Raw genomic sequence first — 16,202 nt, 5'->3', positions numbered from 1 at the left:
AGACATTTAGCTTAGCATAAAGAATAAAGTTGGATGGAATCAGATTGTCTGACTCAGGCAAAAGGTAAGACAAGTCTGCCTACTATCTAAAGCTAAACAATTAATATTCAACGGTAGGGACTATTTCTTGGTTGGCACTAAAATAAATTCTAATGCCAAGTCAAAAAAATAATAATACTGTAATTGGGAGCTCCTTTGTCTGGTTTGAACTATAACTAAGACTTGACCAATCAGATTAGACTTTGGAAAATCCTAGTCGGGGACACCTATTAAAGTTATCAACAATCTCATCTAACTCTCCAAATTAAAGTACTAACATTATTTGGCAAAACAATGGCAAAATGCCAAACTAATATTTTCTGGTGTCACAATATATTGAGCATTGATTTATTGCCATTTCTATATGAAATGATTTATAGCCATTGATATATGATTATAGCATGCACACGCACACACAACATAAACACACACACACACACAGAGGAAAAAAACTACCTCCTTACTCTCCAGTATCTGTTTCTGCTCTACTTTAATTCTTTCTGCGGTGCGATCTGCCTTCTCCTGTGTGATTTCCCTGCTTCCGTGGCTCTGTCGGTGGCTGTAGGGGATATACATGGGGTCCATGAGGTGCGCGTGCTGTGAGCTGGGACCATGGCTGCTATTCTCAGCCTGTGGACTGTGAAGGGCGAGGAGAGCCCATGTCGGTCTGGGAGGGATTTTAACTGTCAGCCACATGGGGCATGATTGATGGAGGGCCCCGTGTAATTAAAACACCACTGTGGTTCTCTCTGTGACCATCATCGGTGGCCTCAACCTCTCCAGGTAGGAAGAGAACAGCGCAGCCCATTAAGAGAACCACCGTCTCCACCCCCCTTGGGCTCTGGGTTTTCGACATTTGCTCATACCTGCTGGGATATGGCACAGGAAATTTAATGATTGTGTTCCATTCTTCCATTCTTGGAGCATGGTAACTCAACATTTTTTGTTGGCCTTGAATTCTTGACTTGCCTGAGAAGAAACGAAGGAGAAAAAACCTTCCCCTGGCCTTCATCTTAAATGGATTTTTAATTAAATTGATGATGTGAGACCAACAAACTCTCACTAATGGCTCGCTGTGCTCCCTGTGGTCCTAATGTGCCGGGTCTGTATTTGCAATTTCCAAATGATTATTCACTGCTTGATTTATGTTGCTTCCTATGAATTTAGTTTTAAAATATGTTCACAGTAGTTTCACAGCATCTAAAACACCCACAAACACACATGAGGAGTGAAGAAAGCTGCTGACAAGGTCAGCGTGACCTTCCAGTCAGACACATTTTTACAGATGGAGCCGCAGGGAACTAAAGAAAACATTGTTCATAAACAAAACCTTTGTGTCTAATCTGTGTCGTGTAAACACAATCTCCAAACTGACCAGTCCACCACAGCGGGAATACAAACATCGGGTGCACACACACACACACACACACACACACACACACACACACACACACGCACACACACACACACACACACATTTTCACACACACATACAGATTATCTTGTTTTACTTAGCTTTGTAAGGGCTCTTTGTTGACCATATTTAGCTTAGCAACTAACCTTAGTCTCGACCTTGAACAGATTTTAACCTTACAGGATTGGGCTTGCATTATTCTATACCTTTCTTATTGTCATAAAATCACACCAAAACCTTAGTTGGTCAATTGGTCAATACATCTCTAGAATCATGGGTCATAAAGATATTACTGCATGACCCTCTGGTTAACCTTAGCCCTAAATAAGCTGTTTGTGAAGGCCAGCTTCTTGGTCCCCAGAATGGATTCACATACCGACAACGCCAGTAGACAATCAGGTTTTGATTCTTACAGTATCTCAAAAAAACTCGCCCAGAACAGTTTAAATATATGCACTTCGAGAAGTGTCTGGGATAACTCAAAAACCCAAAGGCAATAAACAACTACAGGAGCTAGAGAAGCCCTTCGGCCAGATGAGCTGACTACCCAACCATGTCATTTAAGATACATTGGCACAGGAGGACTAGCGGGGCACCTTGCACATAGGAGCCTCATATCAGTCAGCGCTTTGAGATAGGATGGAAAACAGTAGAAGTTCAGGGGGGGCCACCAAGATACACCTGGCTAGAATGGTCCACTCCTCGGTGTGGGGGAAGAAAGATTTATCTTGATACCTGTGCAGTTTTATGGGAGTCAAGCCCCATTCTGTACGTATATGAAGCCCTAAACCACAGCACCTGCACATATTAACCAAGGTTGATGTCATAAATCCAGATGGATGTACTCTGTAAAAAGTGTCGTGCAGTTGTTACACATCATCTGTCTAAATGAACATCCTTAACCCGCTGCCACGCTCAGGCCCACAGAAAACAGCCTTTCAAGTGAGAAGACAATAGCACATTTTCTGGAACAGGAGATTGTGAACAGCTGTACATAATGTATTTTGGTTTTCCATTGCTCCTATCTCAATCGGTATAGCGTGCAAGAAACGAAGGAGTAAAAACAACACGTCTCTTGTCCAACCCGATGCCATTTGGAATCTCAAGCAGAAAAGGCTGCAGGATGCTGACCAACAAAGACGGCTTCTATCAAATAATTAGGTCTGTGTAAATATGGAAGATTAGTACTTAGCGATGGGTGACTTGTTCTTTAACATTGTGTCTGCATTAGCTTATCTTAATTAACATGTGATGATACCTCCTAATCCGGCAATTACTGGAGGAACATCTTCTGGGGCATCTGCCGCTTGCATATTACACAGGTAAGACTCAGTATTACAATTAAAATAAGCTTAACATCTTGTAGATTATACAAGATTGACATGCTCCTGAAAAACTATTTAAGAGTCAACAGGGAGGAGACCGAATGATTTAGCTCACGGCATGGAAAATGGTCTTAATTAAGCGATATACAATGGATATGGAATAACGCATCTTAATGTTCTTGAAACTTAACAAAATGTTGCTAAAGTTATCTTGATTTATTGTTATATTATATTCACCTTGTTCGAAAGATAGGCCTATATATATTTTTTTTTTACTTAAAGTGAGGCTTTGCGAGGCACATCACTGTTTTGATCTAGATTCTAACACATTGACATTGACACTGCTATCATGCCAATGCAAAGCTGGTATAAACTTGACAGAAATTGCCAGACCTTACCCTAACCCATGCTACTAGTTGTTAAAAATATATACTATGAAAGTGAAAACAATGTAAACTTCAGACACAAAACACTACCTTGGCTCATAGAACATTCTAAAAAGACAAAGACCGTAGCAAGTATGTGTGAAGTAGGTGCCCTCTCCTAGCCACTATTGTTCCCCAAAGCCCTGGCCAATAAATTCACTTTAAAAATTAGGAGGGCAGTACCAAAACTATAAATCTCAGTGTTATTGCTACGCAATTCTGCCTTCATAACCACTTGCAATGTGTCAGAAATTCCTCTTTACATGAGAAACAAGCCGCCACTGTAGAATAATGACCCGGAGGCATTGTGTTGGTTTCAAACATCAGGCTGTCTGTTCAGTCACGGCTACGTGGGCTCTCTGACCAGATTAAAGAGGAAATGGCCCTCGCCGTGCCTCAAGGCTGGGAGGGTTTAGCATTAAATAATGATCTGTGCTGACGTGTTGATTTCAATCTGTGTCTGATGAAACTAAGAAGAAATACGCTGCCTTCGCCAATGGGAATGCAAAATGAAGCTTAACACCTCTGTGTTTGTAACCATTCTCCAGGCTGTGTTTTTTGGCATATAAATAATTGAGGCACTCTACTTTGAGTTTCCCTAGGGACCAACAAACCATAACCCTAATCATGAAAGCATCCTGGCAGGCTTTAAAGGCACAACCCGTAATTCACATGTTGACATCAGTTTCATGCTGCCTGCCTGAATTTATAACACAGGACCAGAACATGTAATCACTCTAAGTTATTAATGTTTTCTGATGCCTTAAATATTTGTTATATTTATGAATACAGGAGTATACAATAAATACAAATAGGCTACTGTATATCTCCTGATTGTACAACCTTTAACGATAGTGTTGGCTTTAAAGAAAAAATACCATATGTATAGTGAAGCTTTTTTTTGTGTTAACAGACAGTGAAGTGATGTGACACACGTCTGAACTAGCTTTGCAAATCATGCATTATTTTGATACTGGCTTAAATAATGAACACAACAATTCAAATAAATTCAATATACTTTAATGGAAACAGATAAAACAAAAAAACAATATTCCACATGTGTATAATTCCAAATGAATCATAATCAATCTTTTTAAGAAAGCTGAGATGACAAAGCACATAGTAACACTTCACCATAAGGGAACATGAATTGACTATTAGCTAATGATGAGTTAATGCTTAATGAACATCAGCTAAGCATTAACTAACCTTAATGCTAAGTTAATGCTTCACCAAGCATTCGTTAACTTAGCATAGTTAATGTTTAACAAAGCATTAACTATATTAATAACATTAAGCATTAACAGTTAGTTCATTCTCAATAAGCATTTATATATAAAATAAGCAGCAAAACAAGAAATATAATTTTTTTGACCATTTAAACAAACCAAAATCACAAAAAATAGGGGTCACAAATATACTGCCTGAGATAGCCTCTCACTTCTATGCTGTTTCAGATGTAGCTGTATGTACAACACAGAGTAAAAACTGTTCTGAGCTCCTAAAGGCAGTTTTAGATTTCCAGGAGAGTTATGTCACTCGACACTATATCTCACGCCCTGAGTTCTCTCTCTCTTTTTTTTTATTCAGTACCTTGTGCCATACCCATTCTGGGAAGTAAAGAAACACACACAAGCATTTTTTCAGTAATATAAAGCTTGAAAAATGCATCACAGTCTAATAAATACAACAACAAAACATTTTCTGGCAAAGCTGCAAAGCTCTGATAACACTGTAAAAAGTTCCTGACAGAAAATACTGTGACAGTGCTGATTTTATTTTGCTGTAACATTTCCAAAGAAAATATGTCAATGTAAACTGGTTAAGTTATTAATTTGTATTTGTAAGGTTGCCTGTTAAGCTTAAGGTTGGTTCCTAATTAGTTGTTATGTGGACATGTGGTTTTGCAGCTTGACCAGAAATTAAAAGGTTTGTAGGAGTCATGGCGTATTTATAACATGAGGAGTTATCAATCATTTGTAGGGTGGAATTATGTGGACTTACAGTATGTCATCACATGCAGTGGAAACAAAACTGGAAGATTTTTTTCCTCTTGATATTAGATTAGTTAAATACAAAGCGTATGAATATATAGAATCTCCTCGAACAAAAGCCCTATTCTGTCTCTGCATTAACAGTCATGAATTTTCTGCAATTACACTTAAACGTAAGGGTGGCCTCTGAATAAAAACATGTCACATTCAATGTGATCACATCTACGTTACTGCATAGGTATTTGTAGCCTTCCAGAAGCCCAACAGGCGTAATTGTAATAGAGACATTAATGCTAACATTCAAGTACATTTAATGCACAAATACCCCAATTTCAGACTGTGGATGTAAGTCTAGAAATCATTTCAACAATCAGTTTGACTTAATACTGATGTATCATACTGTACCGGGGGTCAACAATATGGTGAGTTCAAAATTAGGTAAAAATCGATCTAAAAATACAACTAAGCATTCCTAATTAGTAGAAAATGTCAAGATATTGTATTTTCTTATTGCACAACTCAAGTGCAAATGATCACAGGTAGGCGACAAGAGTAAACAAACAAATATAAGATAGCAAAGTAGAATTGATTCAAAAGTGGCTTCTGCAATGTTCTCTATTCTGTCAGTGGTACTGGTGCTTTCATCCAGTGCTGTAAAACCATTATTGTTATATAAAAAAAGGGCATAATGATTCCCCACAAAGCTAAAATAAACATAAATATGTAATATATACTGTATAGTCATGACAGGATCATCTGTGACCATTTCTGACAGAATTCTTGTAGGATTGGATTAGTAAAGTACCTAATGGACAGGGTCTTTGGGCACTGAGTGGCATGACTGGAAAAGGCAGGTATGGTGGGGGGTGTATCGCATGTGGGTCAAGAAGAGGAGGTATGTCTCTGCCTTTGGGTTCCTGCTCTGCCCCTTTGCTTGTCATACTTGACCGAGACAATGAGGAAGACCAGCAAGGTGACGCCCTGGATCCCTGCCAGGAGGAAGAAGTAGTAGTGCAGAGAACAGTCGTTGATATTACCTGCAAAGAGAGCAAACAGGGACACTATTAGAATAGCAGCACATTAAGGGAGTAAGGATACATGGATATGGATCAATATATAGCGATGAATTGGCAAAAGATCGAACCGTATCGATTCAACGCCCTAACATCGATGCATATCACCGTCTTTAAAATACGCAAAACAATGGTTAACTCCAACTGTATTTTCGTTGGTTTTCGATATAAATGTAACAGGTTGTTTTAAATAGACATATCATGATATCATCTCATTTCGATAGCAAGCCACTGAATCAAATAGAATCAAAGGTGTATCGCGCCAGACTTTGTGTTGTGGGCAATTTTGTTATCTTTGTCCAATGAATCCAGACAATATTGTATTCTGATGAAACCAGTTATATACATCCATATGGCTGAACAGGCGACCGTGGCTCAGGTGGTTAAGCGGGTTGGCCAATGATCCAAGGGTTGGCGGTTCGATCCCCGCTCTGCCACCTGTGTCATGGTTGTTGTGTCCCTGGGCAAGACACTTCACCCACCTTGCCTCGTGTGAATGTGTATGACTGCTGTATGTTTGAGGTGGTGGTCGGAGGGGCCGTAGGCGCTGAATGGCAGCCACGCTTCCGTCAGTCTGCCCCAGGGCAGCTGTGGCTACTATGGTAGTTTACCACCACCAGTATGACTTTGTGTGAATGAATGGAACCTGGAACCCTGTAAAGCGTCTTTGAGTGCCTTGAAAAGCGCTATATAAATCCAATCCATTATTATTCATTTGAAAGCCAAGACTGACGTTATGTGAGCTGCAAAATGACAAATATGGAATTTTGCAGAACAAAAGAGTCACTTGTCACATTGTCATAAGGGGGACAGCAGGAGGGTTCTTTTATCACATTGCACTACTCCCATGTTAACAGAATACCAAAGGCAAAGGTAAACGGTCGCAAACTCACAAGTGTGGCAGGGTTGCCGTGTTTTTGTTAGACATAAAAGGCAGACTTGAAGTGAGCATGGCAGGCAAACACGATTCTGTCAGGAATTGGGATTCAGCGGAGAGAGGGCTTGTTACTTCTCATCTCGTCGCAGTGTGAAACCTTCTGAAAGTGAAGACGGTTGACCCCGCTCTTCACCGTCGATACAGAAACACACTGCTGAGGATGTGGGAGTGAACGTATCAGAAATAACAGAGCAATATGGGCCCCTCAGCTGTGATTCCAGCCCGGGGAGGCTTTTATCGCTATTAAAGAGCATTTTGTTTCCCTCGTGGGGATAGGATGCGATAAAAAGGAGGAAAAAAATAAACTCATACTTCCGTGGTGATTTGCTGTGTTACATGTGTACAGTTGCTAGCATAAAAAAAACCAATGAGAAATACCACAAGGATTCAACCAGCAGCCTTTAAACTCTGACCGTTTTAACATTTGCTGCACTGTTTGATTGAAGTGTCCATCCTCATTCAGCAGCAAAGCTCAAGAGGGAACGCTCTAAACAAATCCTGTGTTTCCCTTGCTGGGGTTTTACATGAAGGGCAAAGCTGACAACAGTACAATTGTCTCCACTGTTCAAGTATGGAGACAATTGGATTGGCATTAAAGGCAGCTTTTGTCCTCTTGACCATGTCAGGCAAACCAATTGACTTTGTAGTCAACAGCATGAGATGAGGCTGTTTACTGCTTTTGCTGGCAGGAAAACTTTTTGGGGGGTGAGCTAGTTGTTGAAGAGTGCCTCATACTGGGGGAAAACTGAGAGTACCGAGACTATTCTTTTTGCTTCAGGATATTTAAGAACATGTCTTGGGTTTCTGTAACAGGCTCGCCATGAAGGGCACAGCTTCACCAGCGGACAGAGCAATCTGCCCTCTACCTCAGAAAGCTCCTATTAGCTTCTCCATGTGGAGCTGTCACAGCAGATAAAGAGCCAGAGAAAAAGATGAAAGCTTGCTCATAATTAGATATGGCAACAGTAATCAATTCAACTGCTGCCTAATCACGTGGCAGTGACTGTATTAGAGGACAGTCTCTCGTTACACCTGTCAATAAAGTTAACAGCCCCCTGGGACAAGATGGTGCTTGAGGACCAAAACAAGTTCTTAAGACTTTTCATGTATTTAAGTTAACAATTATATTTCTGTTATTTTTTCAATGATTTTGAATGTGTACAATGGGATGCAGGTACACACGCACAGCAGAAACCTGATACTGAAACTTTTTTAAAAGTTGTTAACATTTTCAAGGTTTTACTTTTTGGAAAGAAGATAAATTAGCTGGATGTTCTACAGAGCCTTGTATAACTGAATGCTTCTGTCATTTGTACAGTTTGGGAATGATGTGCTTGCCTTAGACACAACAGGACATGTAATGGAAAAGATAATGGCAATACTAAGAGCCCTATTTTAATTGCACAAAGATAAGGGCAAATGCTAACGGTAGGTCTGGAGTGCTTTTTTGGTTAATGTACTTGCAGCAGCGCAGAGTGCCAAGATCAGAGCGGGTGTGGTGATAAATATAAATACTCTCAGCCAGTCACATCACTTGTCTTATCGCTCTGAAACAGCTGTGCCAATCATAGAGAGGCATGACATCAACAGGCTTAATGAGCCCTGGTAATCCCATGTCTCCCACAGAAACAGCAGAATGCCGAGCTACACCCGTCCGTCCAGTCTGACGCGTGTAGAGTTGCTCCTATTTCGTATATGCTGCTGTCGATAAATTCATCAGAATGCCACAGATTGGTGAAACTGACGTGCTTCTGAGTAACCTATTCTCAAGCCTAAGATCCATTTACCACCAAAATACCAACAACTCGCTCTCACACAGGAATTAACCTGGTTGAGCCTCTTCTACCACCATGTTCAATACATTCCTAAAAGGTTTCCTGAAAATAATTACTATTTTGGCACTCACTTCAGCAAAAATAGCACTTTCCTTTGAAATCCCCCCCCCCCCCCCCCTCCGTGTATTATTTATATAACTGAAAACTTGATTCTCCATATCCATGTTAAATTGTATGCTTGCCTGTAAAAACATTTTGCAATTTAAGATGACTACTGTGAACTAATAAAAACCTGTCTTGGTTACACAATGAAATGAATTAATTGGAAAAGAACCAAATACATATATATTCTCCATGGTCCCTATTAATATTGTCCCAATTTAAAGAATGATTTCTCTGAAAACTTGAAAAACCCTGAACATTTTCAGGAAATGATTTATAAATAATGAATCGGTTGCCAAAATGGGACCAGCAGATGGTCAAAATTCATTCATTTTGGACCATGAAAAATGAAGTAATTTTTCAGATATTTCAGTCTGGACCAAAGTGGTGGACCGACCAATATTGCCATCCATGGCTTCACATTCCTTCTCTTGCTGCTTGCTAGAAATCCGAATGTCTAGTATTTGAACAAGAGATCGAGGAGAACAGAAAGGCGGGTTTAGTGTAAAGCGAGATGATGCTCTGTAAACGTGCACATACATCTGAGCATATGCCAAAAGATAATCTATAAACATTATTAACCCAGACTGTATCATTTCAACAGCTGTGATTACAACCAGTGTTCCAGAATGAAGCCTGTATAACATCCACCCGACTGCACTAGAGGCAGCTGTGTCACTACGCATCCTGTTCTAACACAGGAACCTTCATGTTCTTGTACATGATTTAACAGTGTCCTTTGCTACTGATGAAAGAGCAGGATTCACCCGTTTGAAACAACTGATCCCTGGCGCTCTGCATGATCACTTGCGATCAGTAGAGCGGATCACACTGTGTAATGTCACCATTGGCGCATATAAATAATTATTTGTTCCAGTCTCTCTCTGTTCTGTGCGTGCTCTTGTGGATAATAACAAATAGAAGTGGGGAAAAAAGAAACCCGGTGTTGATAGGATGCATCACACAGGAGTGTGCTCTTTGCACCGGGCCATCTCTGTAGTTCCAAACCCTTGATCTAGGAACAGAGAGCTGACTGATGACTGTCAAGTTCTGCCAGAGCAATAACCAAATGAGCAGCCAAATGGAAAACCAGACACTTTGACCCCAGTCACAGTTTGAACTTATTTTGTTGTCATCCTAATGTGGTCAAAAGCTTACATACTTTGTGAGAAATATATCAACAAACCAGAGCGGCATTTGAATAATTCATGAAGTGCAAAAACAATGTGCTTGACAGAAGAGCAAGGGGAGGAAAAAGGAAGTGCATTTGCAGCGCGAGGTGCAATCGATATTTCACCCCGAAAAAGTCTGCCTCTGCAGTCTTAATTAACAAAGCAGTATCGCTTAGAAAAGGCAATACAATAAAGCATACACATTTTGTCCAAGGAAGACATATGTATCGGGGCTGAGAACAGCGTGATCCAGGGCGTTAAGTAAAATATGGTCCCTTTAAAGTAGAACGTGGACAGTAGTACAAAAAACAAGTGCAGGATTTACAGCAACAAAGTCAACCGTCTCTGAATTTGCTTTTAAGCAGGTACTGAATGTCAGCATGAGGCATGGAACTAGTTTTAGGACATTTTTACTTTGCTGAAGAAAATGTTGTTACCACGACCTTAAAATGATTCTGACAGATGACTGGATCTCAACCTTTAGTTCAGATCTCAAAATGTCTCTCTTAACTAGGACCCAAGGAATGAAAAGGGGGACTGGCAAAATGTCAAACAACTCATTTTTTTGGAACAGTTCTGAAGATTGGGCAAGGTTTCAGTTTTGTAATGGTTCTTGCTCTAATTTCATTATACATTTAGTCGGGCTCTCCCTACTCCTTTCAGCCTCCGCCCCCCAGGGCCCATTTGGCTGCTAAGCATTTTCAAAAAATATGGAAGGCTAATTACAGCAGCAAAAGACTAAACAAGGACTTGCCATAAAACCCATTAATGAAGCCCATAAATATTTGACAATTATTTAAAAGGCAAATTCATACTCAGGGAGTGAAATGGCTAAAGCAATCAGAGCGGGGTATTTTGGAACAGGCTTTGTTTTAACACAGTTTTTTTCCCCGTGAGACTGCTACCTGTGTGCGCAGACATCCTACCTATTCTATTAGCCCTGAATTATTCAATGACAATTTTGTGATTGCACAGAATGCCCTAACCGAAGGGGTCAGCCATATAACATCAGTGATGTAAACTGTTTACCCACTGTGAGTGGGTCGGAGCAGACCATGTGAGTCCACACGAAACGGGTCAATATCAATTTGAGGTTTGAAAATGGATCAATTGATCCAGACCTGCAGCGGAATGACCCAACATTTTAATGCTTCGATGCATCCAATGCCATCTGCTCTGGCTTAGAATGAAATCAGAATGGGGAATCAATGCATGTGTGTTTCAGCTATAAATATAGAGGTTTTCTGCAGCCCTCATCTTGATCGTTAAAACTTCTATGATTGATGCTGGAGAATTGTAAATTGCCACAACATGCTTACTATTTTTTTAACGTGGCTTCTGTTGGCCCTGGCATGTCTTATACACGCACCAAAAAATGACATTATCAAATAGAGCTCCTTCAGGCAGAAGTTCATGTTACATTTAACAGATCTGACATTAAAGGCTTCAATTAAAACGTTGACATTTCCCTAAATGTGATCAACACTTCATGAGCAGGACGTGCAAATGTTCAGCTCACTCTGCATGTCTGAACACGTCCCAGACACCTGACATGATATCATTCAAGACTTGAACACGGGCCAAAGAAATGGCCTACAAAGCCATTTCCTGTCATGTGACCGTAGTGGCCCACAAAAAGCCTTCACTTTGACTGAATGTTACTCTCAGAAAGGTGGAGAAGAATGAATGACGCAAGTGAAGAAAGTACAATGGTTGAACTTGGCTTATGAGGTCAAAATGGCTCTGCGCTTATCTTTGAAAGTAAAGGATGAGATGGCCTTATGCTGGGCCCATAAAGACACCAAATAAAAAGAGGTTGATGAATGACTACTCAACCAGATGTAACCACAGAGAGGAGGAAACCATGTGCCATGGGATTTTGAAGGATCAATAATTTCAACACATGAGCTCACTGTGAGTTAAGTGTGAGCACAGATGTGGCTGAAGCACTGTATAACCATGTTCATCACGGCACTGCAGACTGATGATGGGCTCTCAGTCGCACATGTGGTCATTCACTTCACTCTCCGACATGCTAAATGGGATTCACTGATGGAGAAACCACAAGTACAAGAGGCTGGTGCAAGAGGACGACCAAGAGGCACATTTTCTCTAGTAATGATCTTGCCATATGAACATACATACACATGTATTCCTGCTGCCACAATTTGATTTAACAGATGTTTTTCATACCGTTAGGAACCTCAATTCTCTTTTGAGGATTGCCTGTAATAGGGCCCAAAACTAAAAATGTTCCCAATGTGAATTCTGTCTCTTAGTTAACCAATTCATCATTGTGTCCATCAAATGGCAATGAAAATATCCCAATGCTCCGGATGACGTACTGTTTTTTTCGTCCAACCAATAATCCATAACCCAAAGACATTTAATTGAATTACCCTGATGACTAATAAAAGCAAACATTCAGATTGGAGAAGCTGAAAGCAGTGATATTTCACTGTGGTTTTGCCTAAAAGGGTTGGACACTACAACTCTTATAAATCTGTGTGACTAATTGTTTCAGGGTCTGTAACCTGTATACATCCTTGTAAAGGGGGTATACATTGAGGATTAAGTACAAAATGTAAGCTGTATTTAAAATGAAATGAAATGTAAAAATTACAAAAACACTTGTATGCCTAAAACTAATACCACAGTGGCAAGAACCACCCAAAAGTTATCTCACTACCCCCTTCCCTCTTGTCTGTCCTACATTAGTTTACCAGTTATTAAGTCAAACTGAGAAAACATAAATCTTTGAATAATTTTAGCTTACACTAAGGGACCCTATACCTCATTCCAGAATATATTATCACATATGCTATCAAGGTGTGGACTTCCCATGATCCTCCCTGCCTGCAGAACACTTCACCTATGTTGGTGCAATGTGGGGAGAGATAGAGCAACAGCACGACAGGAAGGCTGAGCATCCACCAGCGTGATGCCAGACTAGCAATGCCATCCCCATGTTAACGCTCCAGGGACAGCTTTACTTAAGAGAAGCAGGGCTATGTAATCAGACCCCCAGCCTGTGATTAATGTTGCTCATCTGTCTTCAGGCCCGTATACAGCTCAGTACAACTTAGCACAGCTCACCCAAGATGCTGTTTACTGCAAACCACTTGGCCCGCAGCCATGGAAATAAGTTGAATCCATTCCACCTAGAGAGCCATGGCATGTGGAAGAGGCTAAGAATGTGAGAAACATAAGACAAACTATTCCTGACTGTACGTAATGCCTAAGCTTTGTGCTATGTGTCTTCTATCAATGGCCAGGAGGATGTTTTGTTGCATGATTTCCTGCAGCTCACCGTATCAAATGACTCATTTTGGAAAGCAAAAATAAGTATTCCAGGCACTCTGCGGCTCTAATAAGCTGGCCCTAAAGTGAAGCAAGGCTACGGTGGGGATGATTTCATGAAGCGTGCCAAGCATCTTGCAGTGCTAACATCATCACAAGTACCTCCCAACCTGTCGGCACACAGTATTAATGAGCTATTAGGTGTTTGTGGGTAAACAATTTACAGTGTTGGCTTATTTACCGCATGCTCAGGGAAAAGTGCATCTGGGGTGGGGAGTCTCCTCTCGCTAGGGAGCCCATCCATCTGCTACCACCGCCACACTATTCATTCTATCACTCGGACAGATTTACACAAACCTTTTGTCGTTAGCCTGACGTGTCTATTTATTACAGGGAACACTCTTAAAACAAGAGAACTGCACAGGCTGTTGTCCCCCCTCCCACCCCCCCACCCCCCGTCTGCGTCTAATCTACACACTCTTTAAGTGGATTTTAAATCGACAAAAGCTATGAAAAGTTATGCCCCTGGTAAATACATTTCTGTATTGTGAATCGATACCAACTATTCTATTACTACAATTTCGTACATAACAGTCAATGTGCAAAGTCAATAATGCTCTCTACATGTACTAGGGCATCTAACAACAGGCTTGACAACTGAAGAAAACTGGATCAGTAAAGATCAATCATCTCTGTGCTCAAGACATGAAGACACTTTGAAGACAGCATCATTCTTTGAGCTATCCTCAGCCTGAATGGCAAATGACCACAGGGTCAATTAAACACACACAACGCACAACACACACACACAACACACAACACACACACACGTACGCTTCTCACACACACGTTTCTCACACTATGGTCACTTGCTTGTTTTTGTTAGAAGTGTAGTATTCCCCTTTCAGCTTAGTTTCAACTCCAAGGGGAATATCTGTCTTTTTAAATGCTCCATTATGTTCACCAGCTATTCGCTAACTCTGTCTGTTTGGTAGTGATTAGGGAGCGTACAGTGGGGTTTTAGAGCTTGTATGTTAAAAGCTGCTTGCAGAGGCTGAAAATGATGCTACGAGAAAAAGTAAAGTTGAAGGGTGGAAAATCAAAACAAATGAGCGCAAAGTAGCTACAAAGCGCAGGCGAGCTGAAGATGAGTCAGCGGATAATTATTTGTGGGTTCATCGCTATTAGTCCCCCTCCACATAAGAAATACTTTTGATTCATTGCTATTTGCTAATACAAAAACGTCAAAAACAGCTGCATCAATCGTAGAGTTTGTCTAACTCTTGGTGGTGGTTGGCAACAATGACTACATATCGGATACAGTATCAGGAGTGTATAAGCTACTGCATCTCTTACCAAAGTCTTTATGGGATGACATCCAGCCAATGGCCTTGAGGCTGACAATAGCCAACAGACCGGAGCCCACAAAGGAGCCAATCCCAGAGAAGAAAAAGAAGAGTCCCATGATGGCACTCTGCATGGGCTTAGGGGCTGCAGAGTAGGCAAACTCCAGACCTGCAACAAAAAGAGTAAAATGACAGATGTTAGTTTTTCACTGTTGTGGAATATGTGGGGTGCAGCACAGCAGACAAGGTAATACTCTAATATTCTATATCTGTCTTTTGATTTTGTGTACAATATCTGTATTTTACATCTATGTAACATGATTAGCATTGTTGACCCTTGACAGTGACAGTTCTCTAGTTTATTGCATCTGAGGCCAAAAAGGATGCCTCCTAGTAGCTGCAAGATAGATAGTTTCTCATGGTGGCACTGGACTGGTGTGTGGTGCCACTGTTGAGCATCTTTTCTACTTGGTGCTGGTCTCCACACAAAAAAAAACAATTTTCTTTCTGGCAAACACATCACTCATATTAACTGTGTTTTGAAAGGACTGAGAACATGGGCAATGGACCTAAGAAAAAGAGAGATGAGGGCAAAAAAATCAAATATGTGTCTTTCTTGCCTCAAGGTCTGTCTGCCTGCAAGCTGACATTGATAATTTCATGGCACCTCAAACATGTGAGTTTTCAAATGAGGCCCTATAGCTACATCTGTCGGGAGAGATTAGGGAGCTGCGGTTAAATACGTTTGCCTTGTAAGACCTTCCATAGAGAGGGGCATTGCACAAATTAATATGGACCATTTTCTTACTGAAACCTGCGCTAGTTTTGCATAAAGAAAAAAGAGAAAAAAATAAGCTTCTCAAGTAAAGGAATTGAGATAAGAGCATGGCAAATATGAGGTTATTTCTCAGTGGATAACATGAATGACCTTTCCAGAAGTTCACAAGGATGTATTTGTTTATATCCTAAGCTAACCTTTTGAAAGCAACAAATACCGGTCAATAGCTATGCATATCACAGGGGACTGCAAAGGTTGGTGAGGATTCTCAGATACAGCGAGCACCCAAAAGGAATGGAATTCAAGATGTATATGGGTTTTTCTTCCCAGGGGGCATCGTTGGAGGGGGGATTTTTTTATTTTTTCTTAGAAAATAACATTAGCAACAAGTAATTAAAAATACTGTAGGGAATCAATTTGCTAAAGTTTTCTTGAGCACACTCTGATTGCCTGAAACTTGTG

General features: G+C 40.6%; 1 protein-coding gene across 1 annotated transcript in view; it reads right to left on the bottom strand.

Moving 5' to 3' along the window:
* Positions 1 to 4,216: 4,216 nt before the first annotated feature.
* slc15a4 (solute carrier family 15 member 4) overlaps positions 4,217 to 16,202 on the bottom strand; it is a 30,214-nt gene continuing 18,228 nt past the window's right edge. The window contains exons 8-9 of the mRNA XM_080039197.1: positions 14,973 to 15,131; positions 4,217 to 6,234 (exon numbers count right to left, since the gene is read on the bottom strand). Coding sequence (XP_079895323.1) covers positions 6,080 to 6,234; positions 14,973 to 15,131 — 314 coding nt within the window. The 3' untranslated portion in view covers positions 4,217 to 6,079. The remainder of the gene's footprint in view (positions 6,235 to 14,972; positions 15,132 to 16,202) is intronic.

Source organism: Ammodytes marinus (genome assembly GCF_949987685.1).
Source record: "Ammodytes marinus genome assembly, chromosome: 2".
NCBI classification, from domain to species: domain Eukaryota; kingdom Metazoa; phylum Chordata; class Actinopteri; order Uranoscopiformes; family Ammodytidae; genus Ammodytes; species Ammodytes marinus.
This window is presented reverse-complemented; position numbering and strand designations above follow the sequence as displayed.